Below are 13,301 nucleotides of genomic sequence, written 5' to 3' on the forward strand. Positions count from 1 at the left end.
ACTCTTTTTCTTGATGGCGGAAATACAGTTAATAACAAATAGCACAACGGTACAGTTGATCATAGCAGCAGTTTAAGAACAGCGGTGGGCAGCTCTCATGGGGGGGGTAGATGTTGTATTAAGTGAAATACTTTTTGCTGCCTTCAAAACCCTTTTTCTGGGAAAAGCTTGATCCGCATGCTTTAGCAGTTTTCTCCCTCTCAAGGGGGTGTTACAGAGGTGAGCTCACGGTAATTCTAAAGCTGTGCGCTCACTTCGGCACATGCTAAACCTGTGAAATGACTGCATTGCCTTAAATAATGTCGAGTTTGTTCTTGGGCATTTTGGCACTTTTCTGGTGGGGCATGAAACGTAGGCAACATTACAAGCCCAATGAAACTTATCTTGTTATGTGATGCACTCTGGGGGGATCCTGCCCAGCCACATTCTCTAGGCACGGTAAGATTGTCTGGATCATCCCCAAAGATGCATGTTGCCTGCTGTTCTGTTTACACTGTGGCAGCCAGACGCTCTCACGCAAGGCACAGAAGCAACCACCCTCCTCTGTTCGAATCCAGCATCTGGTGTTTGCAAGTTTCATCCCTCTTCTGCGCATGGAAGTTCTGTGCAGCTGCCTGGATTAACAGCTGTCATGCATTTGCTGAATTTCTTTTTAAGATAGAGGCCATCATTGTATCATACAGCAGTGGATTCCATAAATAAGGACAGTTTCAGGTGGGTTTCTACTTCAGATGCAATAGAAGAGCAAGATTTGGGTCCAGTAGAAAAGCAAGATTTGCGTCCAGTGGCACCTTAAAGGCCAACAAGATTTCCAGGATAGACGCTTTTTAGAGTTAAGCTCCCTTTGTCAGATATCTTCGACTCTCAAAAGCTTCTGCCTGGAAAGCTTGTCGGTCTTTAAGATGCTCCTGGACTCGAACCTTGCCATAAATGAAGGATGGCTTGTTTTTCAAGCTCAGCCAGCTTTTGAACTGGATGCCTCCTTACGGTGGGCCACTTCACGTGTGTAAATTCTGCTAGCCTTAACAGGGGGAGGGGGGAACAGATTGTGGGAGACCTCTCCTCCAATAAATGTGGTACATCTAGTTTGAAGGGAGACGTGTTTGCTGGAGACGTGGTCCGTTGTGGTTTTCTCCCTAGAATGATGAGAGAGCAGGACTCAAGCTTGCCTCCTTGGTTTTAGAACCATTGATGGCTTTGATTGTGCAACCTTATCTGAAATGTTGCAGCCCGAGGCAAGATTCACATAACTTTTCTTCCCCTCCTGGGCTCTGCTGTGGCACTGATTGATGGGAAGCTAAGCACTCTTTTATGAGTCCACCACAAGCATCCGGAGGTGAATCAGCGATAAGCAACGTGGGGGATGGGGAGATGATCATCACAGCGGTTTACTGTCATGCCAACCTCTGTGACCACGTGCTTCCTGAGCAGGTTGAAGCTGGGCCCTGGCACTGGCTCAGGGACACAATGCACTCCTATCTGCAGCTGCCACCACCACGCCACGATGATGAAGGACGTCAAGCTGTTCCCCAGAAAAAGTTCCGGGCTTTAAGAGCTGAAAGAGAGTTGTTTGGATTGGGGTGCGGAATTCTTCTGTACGTCTCGAGCGGGGCCATCCTCATCCAGGGCTGTTCCCCCCGAGATCCCTCCCCTGAGCTGATCAGGCTCCCATTGCAGTAGAAAAGAGCGAGAGTCGAGGACTCGGAGCACCTTTAAGACTAACAACGTTTTGTAGCAGGGCATGAGATTTCAGGAGTCACAACTCACTTCTTCAGATGAGTTACAAAAGCTCATACCCTACCACGAATTTTGTTAGTCTTATAAGTGCTACTGGGCTCTTGTTCTTTTATACTGCTACAGATAGACTAACACAGCTACCCATCTTGATCTCGGGCTACTATTGTAAAAAGTCCAGTAGCACCTTTAAGACTAATCAACTTTATTGTAGCATAAGCTTTCAAGAACCACAGCTCTCTTTGTCAGATGCATCGTCAGCTTTCAAGAACCACAGCTCTCTTCGTCAGATGCATCGTCAGCTTTTGAGAGCCGCAGCTCTCTTCGTCAAAGGAATCGGCAGTGACTCATAGCATCTCTCATTTCTGTGATCCGAGGAGCCCTGCCACAGTTCACGTTTAGCCCATCGTTGGCTCAAAGGAAGGCACGCCCATTCAGTAAACAAGCACAAAATTTGCATCAGGCTTTGGGTTTTGGAAATGAACACTTATGAAAATGGATTTTGCTGTGTTGCTGTCCAGACCAGACACAATGAGGTAGTGGGCCAGAGGTGGGGGATAGGGCAACCAACCTTGGTCCAAGGAGAATGTGCCCAACCTCCAGCGATACGTTCTTGTTTTGCCCGCTGCTGGTATTTGGTTCTCCTCGATGTCCAGGCTCAACTGGCCCTTGCCTCTTTCTGTCTCCTTGTTTGCTAGAGTGTTTCCAAGAGGACGAACAACTTCCAGAGGCCCTTCAGCTCCGGCTCATCCATCTCTTCGGGGCAGTTATTTCGGGAGCCAAGGCAAGGCTTTGCATCCATCTGGGCCTTGCTGTTTTGCGGCACTTGGGAGGAGTTGGCGGTTCTGCTGGCATTATCTCATGAGGGATGTAATAATTAGCGCTGCTGGTTTTGAGCTCTTTGCTCGTCCGCTTCCATTCCAGCCTCGTGGGCTTTGGGGAGTTGGTTTTGTCTGTCTCCTTTTCGTGTGCGTGCGTGCCTCACTTTTCCTCCCATAATATCACTGACAACAAAGCTTTCAGTGTTCAAGGCTTCACTTTAGAATTTTGCATCTCTGCTAACACCTTTAATAGTTCAAAATTCAGCGTTCTGCCATTGTTCACGGCAAGCTGACTCCGGCATGGGCTTGCCTGAATCAGCAATGGGCCAGGGATCAGACTGTGCCAAGTAGCCACAGAAGTGAATTCTGTGGCTTCCAGAGCCCTGCGCCAATTGGTGGGGGAATTGGAGGTCAGGGACAAAAATTTCAACCTGTCTCTGAAAGTGAAGCAGTATCGTCTGCCTGCTCTGGGCATGCCCTTCTAGAGCGCTGAAGGGTGCAGAGATCTGGAAACCTTTGCATTTAGTTCTTATCCTTCTCCTGTCGTCTGATGAATTTTGCCCACTACAGTCTTTACATTAGTTATTTCCAGGGCTGTTTTTCTGGGGAAAGAGGTGGTGGAACTCAGGACTGCATAATGAAATCACTTTGGGTCAGCTGGAACAAGGGAGGAGTTTTTTTAAGTTTAAATTGCCCTCGGCGAAAATGGTCACATGGCCGGTGGCCCCGCCTCCTGATCTCCAGGCAGAGGGGAGTTTAGATTGCCCTCCGCGCTGCTTAGCATGGAGGGCAATCTAAACTTCCCTCTGTCTGGAGGCCACCAGCCATGTGACCATTTTCAAGAGGTGCCGGAACTCCTTTCCACTGCGTTCCAGCTGAAAAAAAGCCCTGGTTATTTTTATTATTTTATTTTATTTACATCATTTATAGTCCGCCTTTCTCACTGAGACTCAAGGCGGATTACACAGTGCGAGATTAGTGCTGTGAATTTCAAGGACATTTCCATAAGCAATATGGGTAAATAGCCATAAATGCCATAGGGTAAATAGATGCAAGTTTACAAAGACATCGCATTAGCAAGCATCCAATACAGAGCTGAAGAAATGCTGAAACAGAACAGAAGCAATTCTAAGTCTGACATTAGATAACATGAAGCACAGGCAGTATATAGAAGTACATATTCAAAGCAACAGATAATACGCAAGGCAACATAGTGGTTAAGTGTATGGTCCCTAACACATTAGTGAAGCATCTGAGACCCCCTCCCTACAGTACTGCCATCCTATCTTAGTAAAAAGTCTTTTTGAATAATTTGGTTTTGCATTGTTTGCAGAAAGCTTGGAGAGTGCGGTTTTTCCTGACCTCCTCAGGCAGGCCGTTCCACAGAATAGGGGCCACCACAGAGAAAGCCCATGTATGGGCTGCTGTTGATTTTGCCCATGTGCAGTGTGGCACCTGCAAGAGACACTGTTCGGATGAGCAAAGCTGCCGTGGAGGGATATAGGGAGGGAGGCAGTCTCATAGCTTTAATGCTCCTAAGAAACTGTCATACCTCAGGTGCGGTGAGCCGCCTTACGCTGCCACCACTCTGGGATTTAGGGTCCCTTGGGAAGGCCCAGAGTACCCTCCCAACCCTTCTGACCTCTGTAGCTTGGCCAATAACCAGGCATGAGGACCCAGCAGAGTAACAACAACACAAGGATTTATTTACAAGGTCAGTTAATAGCAAGCAAGCAAGCAAGGTGCCTTAGCAACAGTAGATGGGAGAAAGCAAAACAAACCAGAGGCCCTAGCGCAACTGAACTCCCTGCCCCTCTGTCTGCCAGGCCTGTCTTCTCAGAGCAGGACCACAAGTGACGCCTGATACAGGTTGGACACTTGCCAGCTTCCCTCAAGTTTTGATGGGAAATGTAGGCAGCTTGGCGGAATGTTGGACAAGTGACAGTTGAAAAGTCCATTGGACAGCAGTCGGAGAGCCAAGCTGCAAGACCAGGACGCCTACATTTCCCATCAAAACTTGAGGGAAGCTGACTAGTGTCCAACCTGTGTCAGGCGTCACTTGTGGTCCCGCTCTCACTCTACCTGGATGACGGCCTCTCCCCCCTAGAAACCTCCTCTGGCCTGCTCCCTGGGAGGAAGAATGCAGACTTTTTCCTCTCAGGCTTATATAGCAGCAGCCCCCTGTGTTCTGATAGGCCAAAAAGGGTGCCAAAACGGCCCAAGGGCTCCTGGGAATTGTAGGCAGGCCTACTCCCACTGCTAACAGGCCTCTGAGGCCTTGCTAGGCCTTCCTGGCACAGCCAGCTCACGACAGAAACGAATGCACCTGGGAAGTGCTCTTGCAGTGTCTAACTTGGTATTCCTCGAGTCATCTCCGGCTTGCTCTTCTCCCGAACAGCAAAATGCCCTCGTGGTGGTCACGCCATCTTCAGTCGAAGTCCTCATGACAGTACTCCGGAGGTGGTGCTGGCCAGCAAGCGGTCCTTCCAAAGACCTCAGGTTACTGCAGCTGACCCTGAAGAGCCTGGTTGGGATGGTCCACATTCTGCACGCCAGCAGCCCCAGCCAACGCAAGGTGGAGATCCGGTCCATCTTGGGTAGCTTCTTCAAGGTTCTCAACTCAGACCAGCCCATGGCCTCGTTGGACGGTTCGCCGGGTCCTCACTGGGAGGAGAAGCTCATCACCCTCCGGGTGAACATGTTGGGTAAGTGGCCACGAGAGGCACCCCGTGCAGTCGTTGGGCCTTAGAAGCCAGCGGTGAATTCATAAGGAAGTTTTACTCAGTGCATTGTGATTTTTGTGTGTTCTTGTGCAGGTAAACACCAGACAGGTGTCACGTCCCCAAACAACGCATGTTGTTTTCCAAATGTTGCATTTTTATCATAGGCTTTAGGGGCACAAGTCCCTATGAAACAACCCCATAGGGCCTTATATTGTCATCATTTCATATTCACATTTGTTTGTATATATAGCAGTGGTGCTAATGGTTAGAGTGTTGGATTAGGAACGAGGAGAGCTGAGTTCAGATCCTCACTCAGCCCTGACACTCACTGAGTAACACGGGCCCAGTCCATTACTTAGCCAAACCATCTTCATTGCGTAAATGCAATGGAGTATCCAGGGCTTTTTTTCTGGGAAAAGAGATGGTGGAACTCAAGACCGCACAATGACGTCACTTTGGGTCAGCTGGAACAAGGGGGGAGTTTTTTAAAGTTTAAATCACCCTCGGCGAAAATGGTCACATGGCCGGTGGCCCCGCCCCCTGATCTCCAGACAGAGGGGAGTTTAGATTGCCCTCCGCGCCGCCGAGCAACGCGGAGGGCAGCCTAAACTTCCCTCTGTCTGGAGATCAGGGGGCGGGGCCACCGGCCATGAGACCATTTTTAAAAGATGCCGGAACTCCATTCCACTGCATTCCCACTGAAAAAAAGCCCTGGGAGTATCCAACAGCAAGATCAAACTGTATTACTTTTGATGTTGTAGATTGCTTAAAGAATTCCTTCTGAGACAAATATTTGGGCACTAGCACTTTAGAAGTTCAAAATTTGCAGTTTCCAGTCCATATGGTTTATTAATGCATATGGCACTTTAAGAGGTGTTTTCCTTGTTAGCACGGAGTGAAAATTGTGAAATTGGATTACATGTCAATATAGGAGTGCAAGTTATGCTGTTGTGAGTAAAAAAAAACCTTAATACTATTTTGATTTGCTTATAACACTTGTCTTTATTGTTACCATCAAAAGTAATACATAGTAAAGTTTCGCAGTTTGATTTTGCGGTTGGATACTTACCTCCATGATGATGATGATGATGATGATGATGATGATGATGATGATGATGATGATGATGATAACAACAACATTTGATTTATATACCACCTTTCAGGACAACTTAATGCCCACGCAGAGCAGTTTGCAAAGTATGTTATTATTATCCCCACAACCAAACACCCTGTGAGGTGGGTTGGGGCTGAGAGAGCTCTGAGAGAGCTGTGACTGGCCCAAGGTCACCCAGCTGGCTTCAAGTGGAGGAGTGGGGAATCAAACCCGGCTCTCCAGATTAGAGTCCTGCTGCTCTTAACCACTACACCAAACTGACTTCTCTTTGGTTGGCTGTAAATGCAATGGAGGACTGTGTAAAACACCCTGAGCTGCTGGGAAGAAGAGTGGTAGTGGAGGGTACAGTCAAGTCGTAGCCAACGTAGGGCAAACCCTATTGGGGTTTTCAAGGCAAAGAGACTAACAGAAGTGGCTTGCAATTGGCTGCCTCTGCACAGAGAACCTGGTCTTCCTTGGTAGCCTCCCATCCAAGTACTACTCAAGGCTGACCTGCCTTGGCTTCCAAGATCTGACAAGATCGGTTCTGCCTGGGCTATCCAGGTCATGGGATAGATAAACATTGGAATGCAAAGTTAGTCTTGCCTGCATGGAGTCTTTCTGCAGCCCTTTGAATAGGGAAAACAATTTCTAGGATTGGATTTCAGGGGCTGCTGTTGCTATCCCAGTGGTCGGCAGAGAAAGGGAAGCCCTTGAAGGAAGCTAGGCTTCCCTGGTGTCCTGCTGTTCTAGAATGAAGTGGGAAGGGTTGCCATAGAAACAGGTTTAGAGTTGCTAGGAAATCGATGCCTTGCAAAGAGAAATGGATTGGTGCCTTTTTGTGACCTCTGAGCAGAAGCTGAACTCTGAAGGCTCCCTTGCGCCTCTGTCTTTGGGCTGCCGGCGATTCTCTCAGCGCCTTGAAGCTTTACAATGAGAGACAAGGGCCAGGAAAGGCACGCTCGTTCTTGAAACTGGGCCCTGATACCAGCAAGAGAGCAGGCAGTCCGCGCTGTTGGCACCCAAAGCCTTTGGGCATCACCCTGGTGTCAGGAGTGAAGGGTGAGATTAGCCTGGGATACCCCCAGCGCCTGATGACGTTCTGGCGGGACCAGCACAAACCCCACACCAGGCTCCCAACTAGAAGAAAGGGCTGGCCAGGGGGCAGTTATGAGGACAAACCCAAGGGGGCCTGGAGGGCAAAGATTTTCACCCTGGGAGGCATCTATTTTGGAGATACGTCTGTTTTGATTTGTTAGCCTCTTTGGTGGCCCTTATGTAGCCAGCGAGTCCGTGGCCCCTGTAGCAACGATGTGCCCCCAGGAACGGAATGACACATAGGCCGGAACGGGGTTGCTCGAACTTCATCACCTGCAGATGATCAGCAAATGGGCCTCCTCGGAGTTTCAGTAAGGGGTAGATCCTACAGAGGCAGGTATGACTCATTGCATATGAGCAGTTGGGAAGTCAGATCTCCACTGCAGGACGTTAATCCTTGAGGCTCCTTTCCCTTTCGAGTGGGGTAGAGCACGTGATGTCTAGAGAGAGTCCATTCAAATACCTCCTCAGTGACGGGGTGGGGGCGCAACTCAGGGCCAAGCTAGAAGTGACGAATTACACTTGAATGGCAAGTGAACAGACTCACATGCAGGGCTTTTTTTCTGGGAAAAGAGGTCGTGGAACTCAGTGGGTTGCCAGCACCGGGGGCAACTCTTGGCGGGAGGTAGTGCCCCTGGTGCCACATGCACGTGTACACATGCTCCCAGGACCGAACAATGACATCACTTTGGGTCAGCTGGAAAAAGGGGGGAGTTTTCTAAAGTTTAAATTGCCCTTGGCAAAAATGGTCACATGGCCGGTGGCCCCGCCCCCTGATCTCCAGACAGAGGGGAGTTGAGATTGCCCTCTGCGCTGCTCAGCGGTGTGGAGGGCAATCTAAACTCCCCTCCGTCTGGAGATCAGGGGGCGGGGGCCACCGGCCATGTGACCATTTTCAAGAGGTACTGGAACTCCCTTCCACCGCGTTCCCGCTGAAAAAAAGCCCTGCTCACGTGTATTCCTCCCCGTTCCATGTGAGTCTGTTCACTTGCCATTCAAGTGTCACTCGTCACGTGTAGCTTGGCCCTCAGATTGTCTGCTGTGGGATACTTGTGGGGAGTGGGCTTCCTCTGGAAAGAGATTTTTTTCCTACAAAATGTTTCCCTTGCCAGTGGGGGCAGGGCACCTGCCTCCCCTTCCTGATCCCTCGGCCAGTTTTTTTTTTCCTTTTATTTACCAAATGTGTAAGTGGATTTTTATGGGCTTCCAAGTGGTGTGTGATGTAATTAAGGCAGGCAGACCGTTCCAGCTTCCTCTGATAAAACAGCAAAAACCTGTTTATAAAGGCATGCCTTAAAAGCAACTGAAGGTTTGTATGGCCATTTAAAACCAGGGGATTGCAGTTTGCAAATCGGTGCAGGAACGGGTAGGGTGTTTGTTTGGTTTCGTTTATTACGGTCCTAACACCAGCATACAAATTAATCAAGCAAGGATACAATTAAAGGGGAAAAGATCGACTGGAAGAACTTTTAAAATACACTTCCCGTAATTTAAAAATTGATGCATAAAATTTAGCGACTTGACATGTAATCCTAAAATTTTTATCGGATAAAAACTAGAGGAGCCTTGCATTATTAGTGGTTATATGACCGGAGATCATGCCGAGTAATGGGGTAATGAATCTGAGATGAACCTCCCTATAAAATGGATAATTGAAAAAACATGTGCTCAGCAGGCTTGACCTCACCTGGGGGGCATGGGCACAATCTTTCTAGGTAGGGATGGGTAGGGCAAAAAACAATTCAAGGCCTTTTCACCCTGCCCGCTCCTGCTCCAATTAAATTAAATTGATCAGACATGAGATGGTCATCTTCATCTGCCTTCATTTCTTCAGAGGGCAGCACTTGGAGATCGGAGTTCTGAACATGAGAGGTCTGGCCGCTTCTGTACTTCTGGTAGCTTTTTATTTATTTAATTTTACAAAATGTACACCCCACCTTTCTGCCCTCATAAGGGCCACCAAGGAGGCGAATACATTAAAACATGCATAATAAAATCCTCCGTCTTTTCCTCCCCCTTTAGATGCCATTCCTGAAATGCTGAGCTGCGACGACCGGCCCGTCTTGCAGGCAATCTTCCTCAGCAACAACTGCTTTGAGCATATCATTCGGCTTATCCAGAACAGTAAGGTAGGATAATCCCGCCATTGTTCCTGGAATTCTTTTCTTCGGCGCTGTGTTCTCTTGGGCCCTCTAAGTAGAGTTTCTATCCCTTCCCCTCTTCCTTTGTCTTTTTTAAAAAAATGATATTCATTTAACAGAATGCAGAAGTGCTGCTTTACCCAGAATCTGTGGCTACGTTCCTGAGAAACTTCATTTAAAAAAAAATTGTTGCGTAGTCCTGATGAAAGTGTTAAAAAAAGAAAAGAAATTGCAGCACAAGAGAGACTGCAGTAACTAATAGTAAAAAGTCCAGTAGCACCTTTAAGACTAACCAACTTTATTGTAGCATAAGCTTTCGGGAACCACAGTTCTCTTCGTCAGATGCATCGTCAGCTTTCGAGAACCACTGTTCTCTTCGTCAGACGAAGAGAGCTGTGGTTCTCGAAAGCTGACGATGCATCTGACGAAGAGAACTGTTGTTCTCGAAAGCTGACGATGCATCTGACAAAGAGAACTGTGGTTCCCAAAAGCTGACGATGCGTCTGACGAAGAGAACTGTGGTTCTTGAAAGCTGACGATGCATCTGATGAAGAGAGCTGTGGTTCTCAAAAGCTGACGATGCATCTGACGAAGAGAGCTGTGGTTCTCGGAAAGCTGATGATGCATCTGACGAAGAGAGCTGTGGTTCTTGAAAGCTTATGCTACAATAAAGTTGGTCAGTCTTAAAAGTGCTAACTGGACTCTGCTATTTCACAACTACAGACTAACATGGCTGCAGTAACTAATCACTCTGTCTGCAGCCAAGGCAAAGACTGGACATTGATCGCTGGCATCTCTAAGGCAATGGTCCTTTTTTCCAATCCCATCGCAGAATTGTTGGAGGTAGGGTTGCTGACCTCTGGGTGGCAGAAGGACAGCATCTTCCTCCTCTCCCACTGCTCAACAGTGACTCCTACAGGCAGGAGACGGAAACGAGGGCCTAACTTGTCACTCTGGGTCATCCCGATAATACTCTACTCTTTTAGGATTGCTGACCTCCACATGGGGCCTGTGAGTCTCCTGGAGCACAACCGATCTCCAGACTACAGAGATCAGTAACCCGGCAGAAAATGGCTGCTTTGGAGGGTGGTCTCTGTGGCTTTATACCCAGCTGAGGTCCCTCCCCAGGCTCCACCCCCAAATCTTCAGCCATTTCCCAACCCAGAGATGGGAGCTAGTTTGGTGTAGTGGTTAAGAGCAGCAGGACTCTAATCTGGAGAACCGCGTTTGATTCCCCACTCCTCCGCTTGAAGCCAGCTGGGTGACCTTGGGTCAGTCACAGCTCTCTCAGAGCTCTCTCAGCCCCACCCACCTGAAAAGGTGATTATGGAGATGAAAATAACACACTTTGTAAACCGCTCTGAGTGGGCATTAAGTTGTTCTGAAGGGGCGGCATGTAACTCGAAATAGAAAAAGATGGGGGCAGCTTAGGCTGAGAAAGAGAGACTGGGCCAAGGTCTTGCTTCGTGGCAGAGTGAGGATTTGAATGCAGGTCTCCTGGATCTCAGTTGGACACTCTTGAGTGCCACACCACAGCATTTGGTACCATATTGCAGATAACAGGCCTGAGAAAGAACAAGCAGTGCTTTTGCCTGAAGCCACGAGGCAGGTTGAATCCGGGAATCCTGCTGAGCTCTTCCGACGTTCTTACAGACCACCTCCCAAATGCTGTGCTCTGCAACCGGGGCAGCTGATGCATTTTTGAACGTGGTCAGTTGGGCAATTTTAAGAAGCGTGGTTGAGTGAATCAGCCCTTTGGCCCAGCATTAGGAACACTTTCCAGTTGCAAGAGCATTTTGAAAGTGGGATGAAGAAGCCCTGGGGGTGGGGTTATGACGTCTCCTTCCATGGAAGCTTTGAGGAAGAGGATAAACAAGGCCAAGATCTCTCCGTCGCTCTGCCAGAAGAGGGTCTCCTGTATCCAAAAGGTCTTGGTCTCTGAGTTCCGTGAGATCTCCTCCCCTTCTGCCACATACAATATTGCCACACAGTGTTGCGTGCCAGGCAGTGAGTTTGTCTGTCTGGGCACCTTTCCCAGCTTAAGAGAGGGCCATGCATGTTTTTCTCTGACTCCCAGACCTTGTCCCTTGAAAGCCTCATAAATCTTGGGAGTTTGTAAATAAAAAGCAAGATTGATGTGTGGAATCTTGCCTTTGCACTCTCTCCAGAGTTATTTTAAACCTTTTCCTCTTTAAAATAAACCAGGTGCATCCATTTCTCCCCACCCGCCCTCCCATGCTATTTTAAGTGTGTCGTTAGGTTATATGAACACGGAGGGAGAGAGAGACCAGGAGTCCAAAACCTCAGTATTGTGGCCTGAAACATCTCTTCCTCTCCCTTTCTCTCTCTCTTTTTTTGTGGTTGTTAACGTTCTTCCTGTTGAAGAGTTCTGGAGAATTCAAACGCTTGCATTACTGGGTTGTTTCATTTGGTTGCTCTTCACGGCCTGTGCGTGCACAGAAGGCGCACAGTTTTTCCCCAGTCCTGGTAGTCTCTTCCCACCCGCCCTGAGAGATCGTTCCGGGGATTATAGGATTCATCAAAGGAGTAGCCACACAGATGTAAGGGACTGCAGAGAGACGGTAGGAAGGGGGTGAAATTACTCCTCTCTCCCCCATCTGTGTGGCTGCCCGTGCAGAAGACACAAGCGGAGTGGCTTCACCCCTTCGCTGTCCTCTCTGCAGCTCCCCAACCCCTGTGGCTGTTCCTTCATAGGGATCCCACCATCCTAGGACTGATCTTTCAGAGGATCAGATTTAACTGCCCAGATGAGCAAAGGGAAGTCAGCATTCCACGCACGTGTCGTTGGTTACAGACTCAGAGCTAAGCTACAAGTGATGCCTGACACAGGTTGGACAGAAATGTAGGCGTCCTGATCTTACAGCTTGGCTCTCCATTTAATTGAATTTTACAGACCCCCACCCACCCACCCCCAGACACACACACCCAGCGGAAGGGAAGGGGGGCGCCCGGCAAGAATCCGACGCCTGCACTCCCCTCTCGACTGGATGTTCTCCCTCCCATAGACTGCCGCTCTGTAAACTTCAATTAAATGGAGGGCCAAGCTGCAAGACCAGGACACCTACACTTCCCATCAAAACCTGAGGGAAGCTGACAAGCATCCAACCTGTGTCAGGCGTCACTTGTAGCTTGGCTCTGAATCTGGCCTAAACATCACGGATTTCGTTTTTTGCATTGATCCATCGAGTGAAAGATGGCCTAGTCTCGCTGCACAAAATCCTTTGAGCTAGATAGGTGAAGGATTGGACCCTGGGGCCTCCTACATGTTACCTTCCATGGAGCTCTGTTTCCTCTCTGGATGGCAAGAGAAAGATGGATTGAACTGCCCCTCAGGTATCCATGTGGGTTAGTGCAGCCACTTTCTGGGGCCTTGACAAGTGGTGTTCCTGATGGGGTTGCGTCTTGGGAGAGAAAAAACCCTCATCCGAGTGACCGGCTTGACTGTTAACATGGTGCAGTTTTCACCGCCAGTTCCAGAATTCCACCAGATCCCGGTTGACCTCCATCCTCATCTCCTGTTTAGCTGGGAGCCTGATATTACTCCGCTCAGCTCCAGTCTAGCATAGCAACCATAACCAACAGTCCAGGACTCCTTCCCTCTCCAGCTTTGCACCTCTACAGAAGATCAGCGCCATGCAGCCCCTTGGCCACTGCCGTGCTACTAAGGCAC

General features: G+C 48.8%; 1 protein-coding gene across 1 annotated transcript in view; it reads left to right on the forward strand.

Annotated features, from left to right (window-relative positions):
• NBEAL2 (neurobeachin like 2) overlaps positions 1 to 13,301 on the forward strand; it is a 206,444-nt gene that overhangs the window by 113,164 nt on the left and 79,979 nt on the right. Inside the window, exons 7-9 of the mRNA XM_054990898.1 lie at positions 2,433 to 2,518; positions 4,954 to 5,260; positions 9,492 to 9,598. Coding sequence (XP_054846873.1) covers positions 2,433 to 2,518; positions 4,954 to 5,260; positions 9,492 to 9,598 — 500 coding nt within the window. The remainder of the gene's footprint in view (positions 1 to 2,432; positions 2,519 to 4,953; positions 5,261 to 9,491; positions 9,599 to 13,301) is intronic.

The sequence above is a fragment of the Eublepharis macularius genome, chromosome 11, assembly GCF_028583425.1.
Source record: "Eublepharis macularius isolate TG4126 chromosome 11, MPM_Emac_v1.0, whole genome shotgun sequence".
Classification (NCBI taxonomy): domain Eukaryota; kingdom Metazoa; phylum Chordata; class Lepidosauria; order Squamata; family Eublepharidae; genus Eublepharis; species Eublepharis macularius.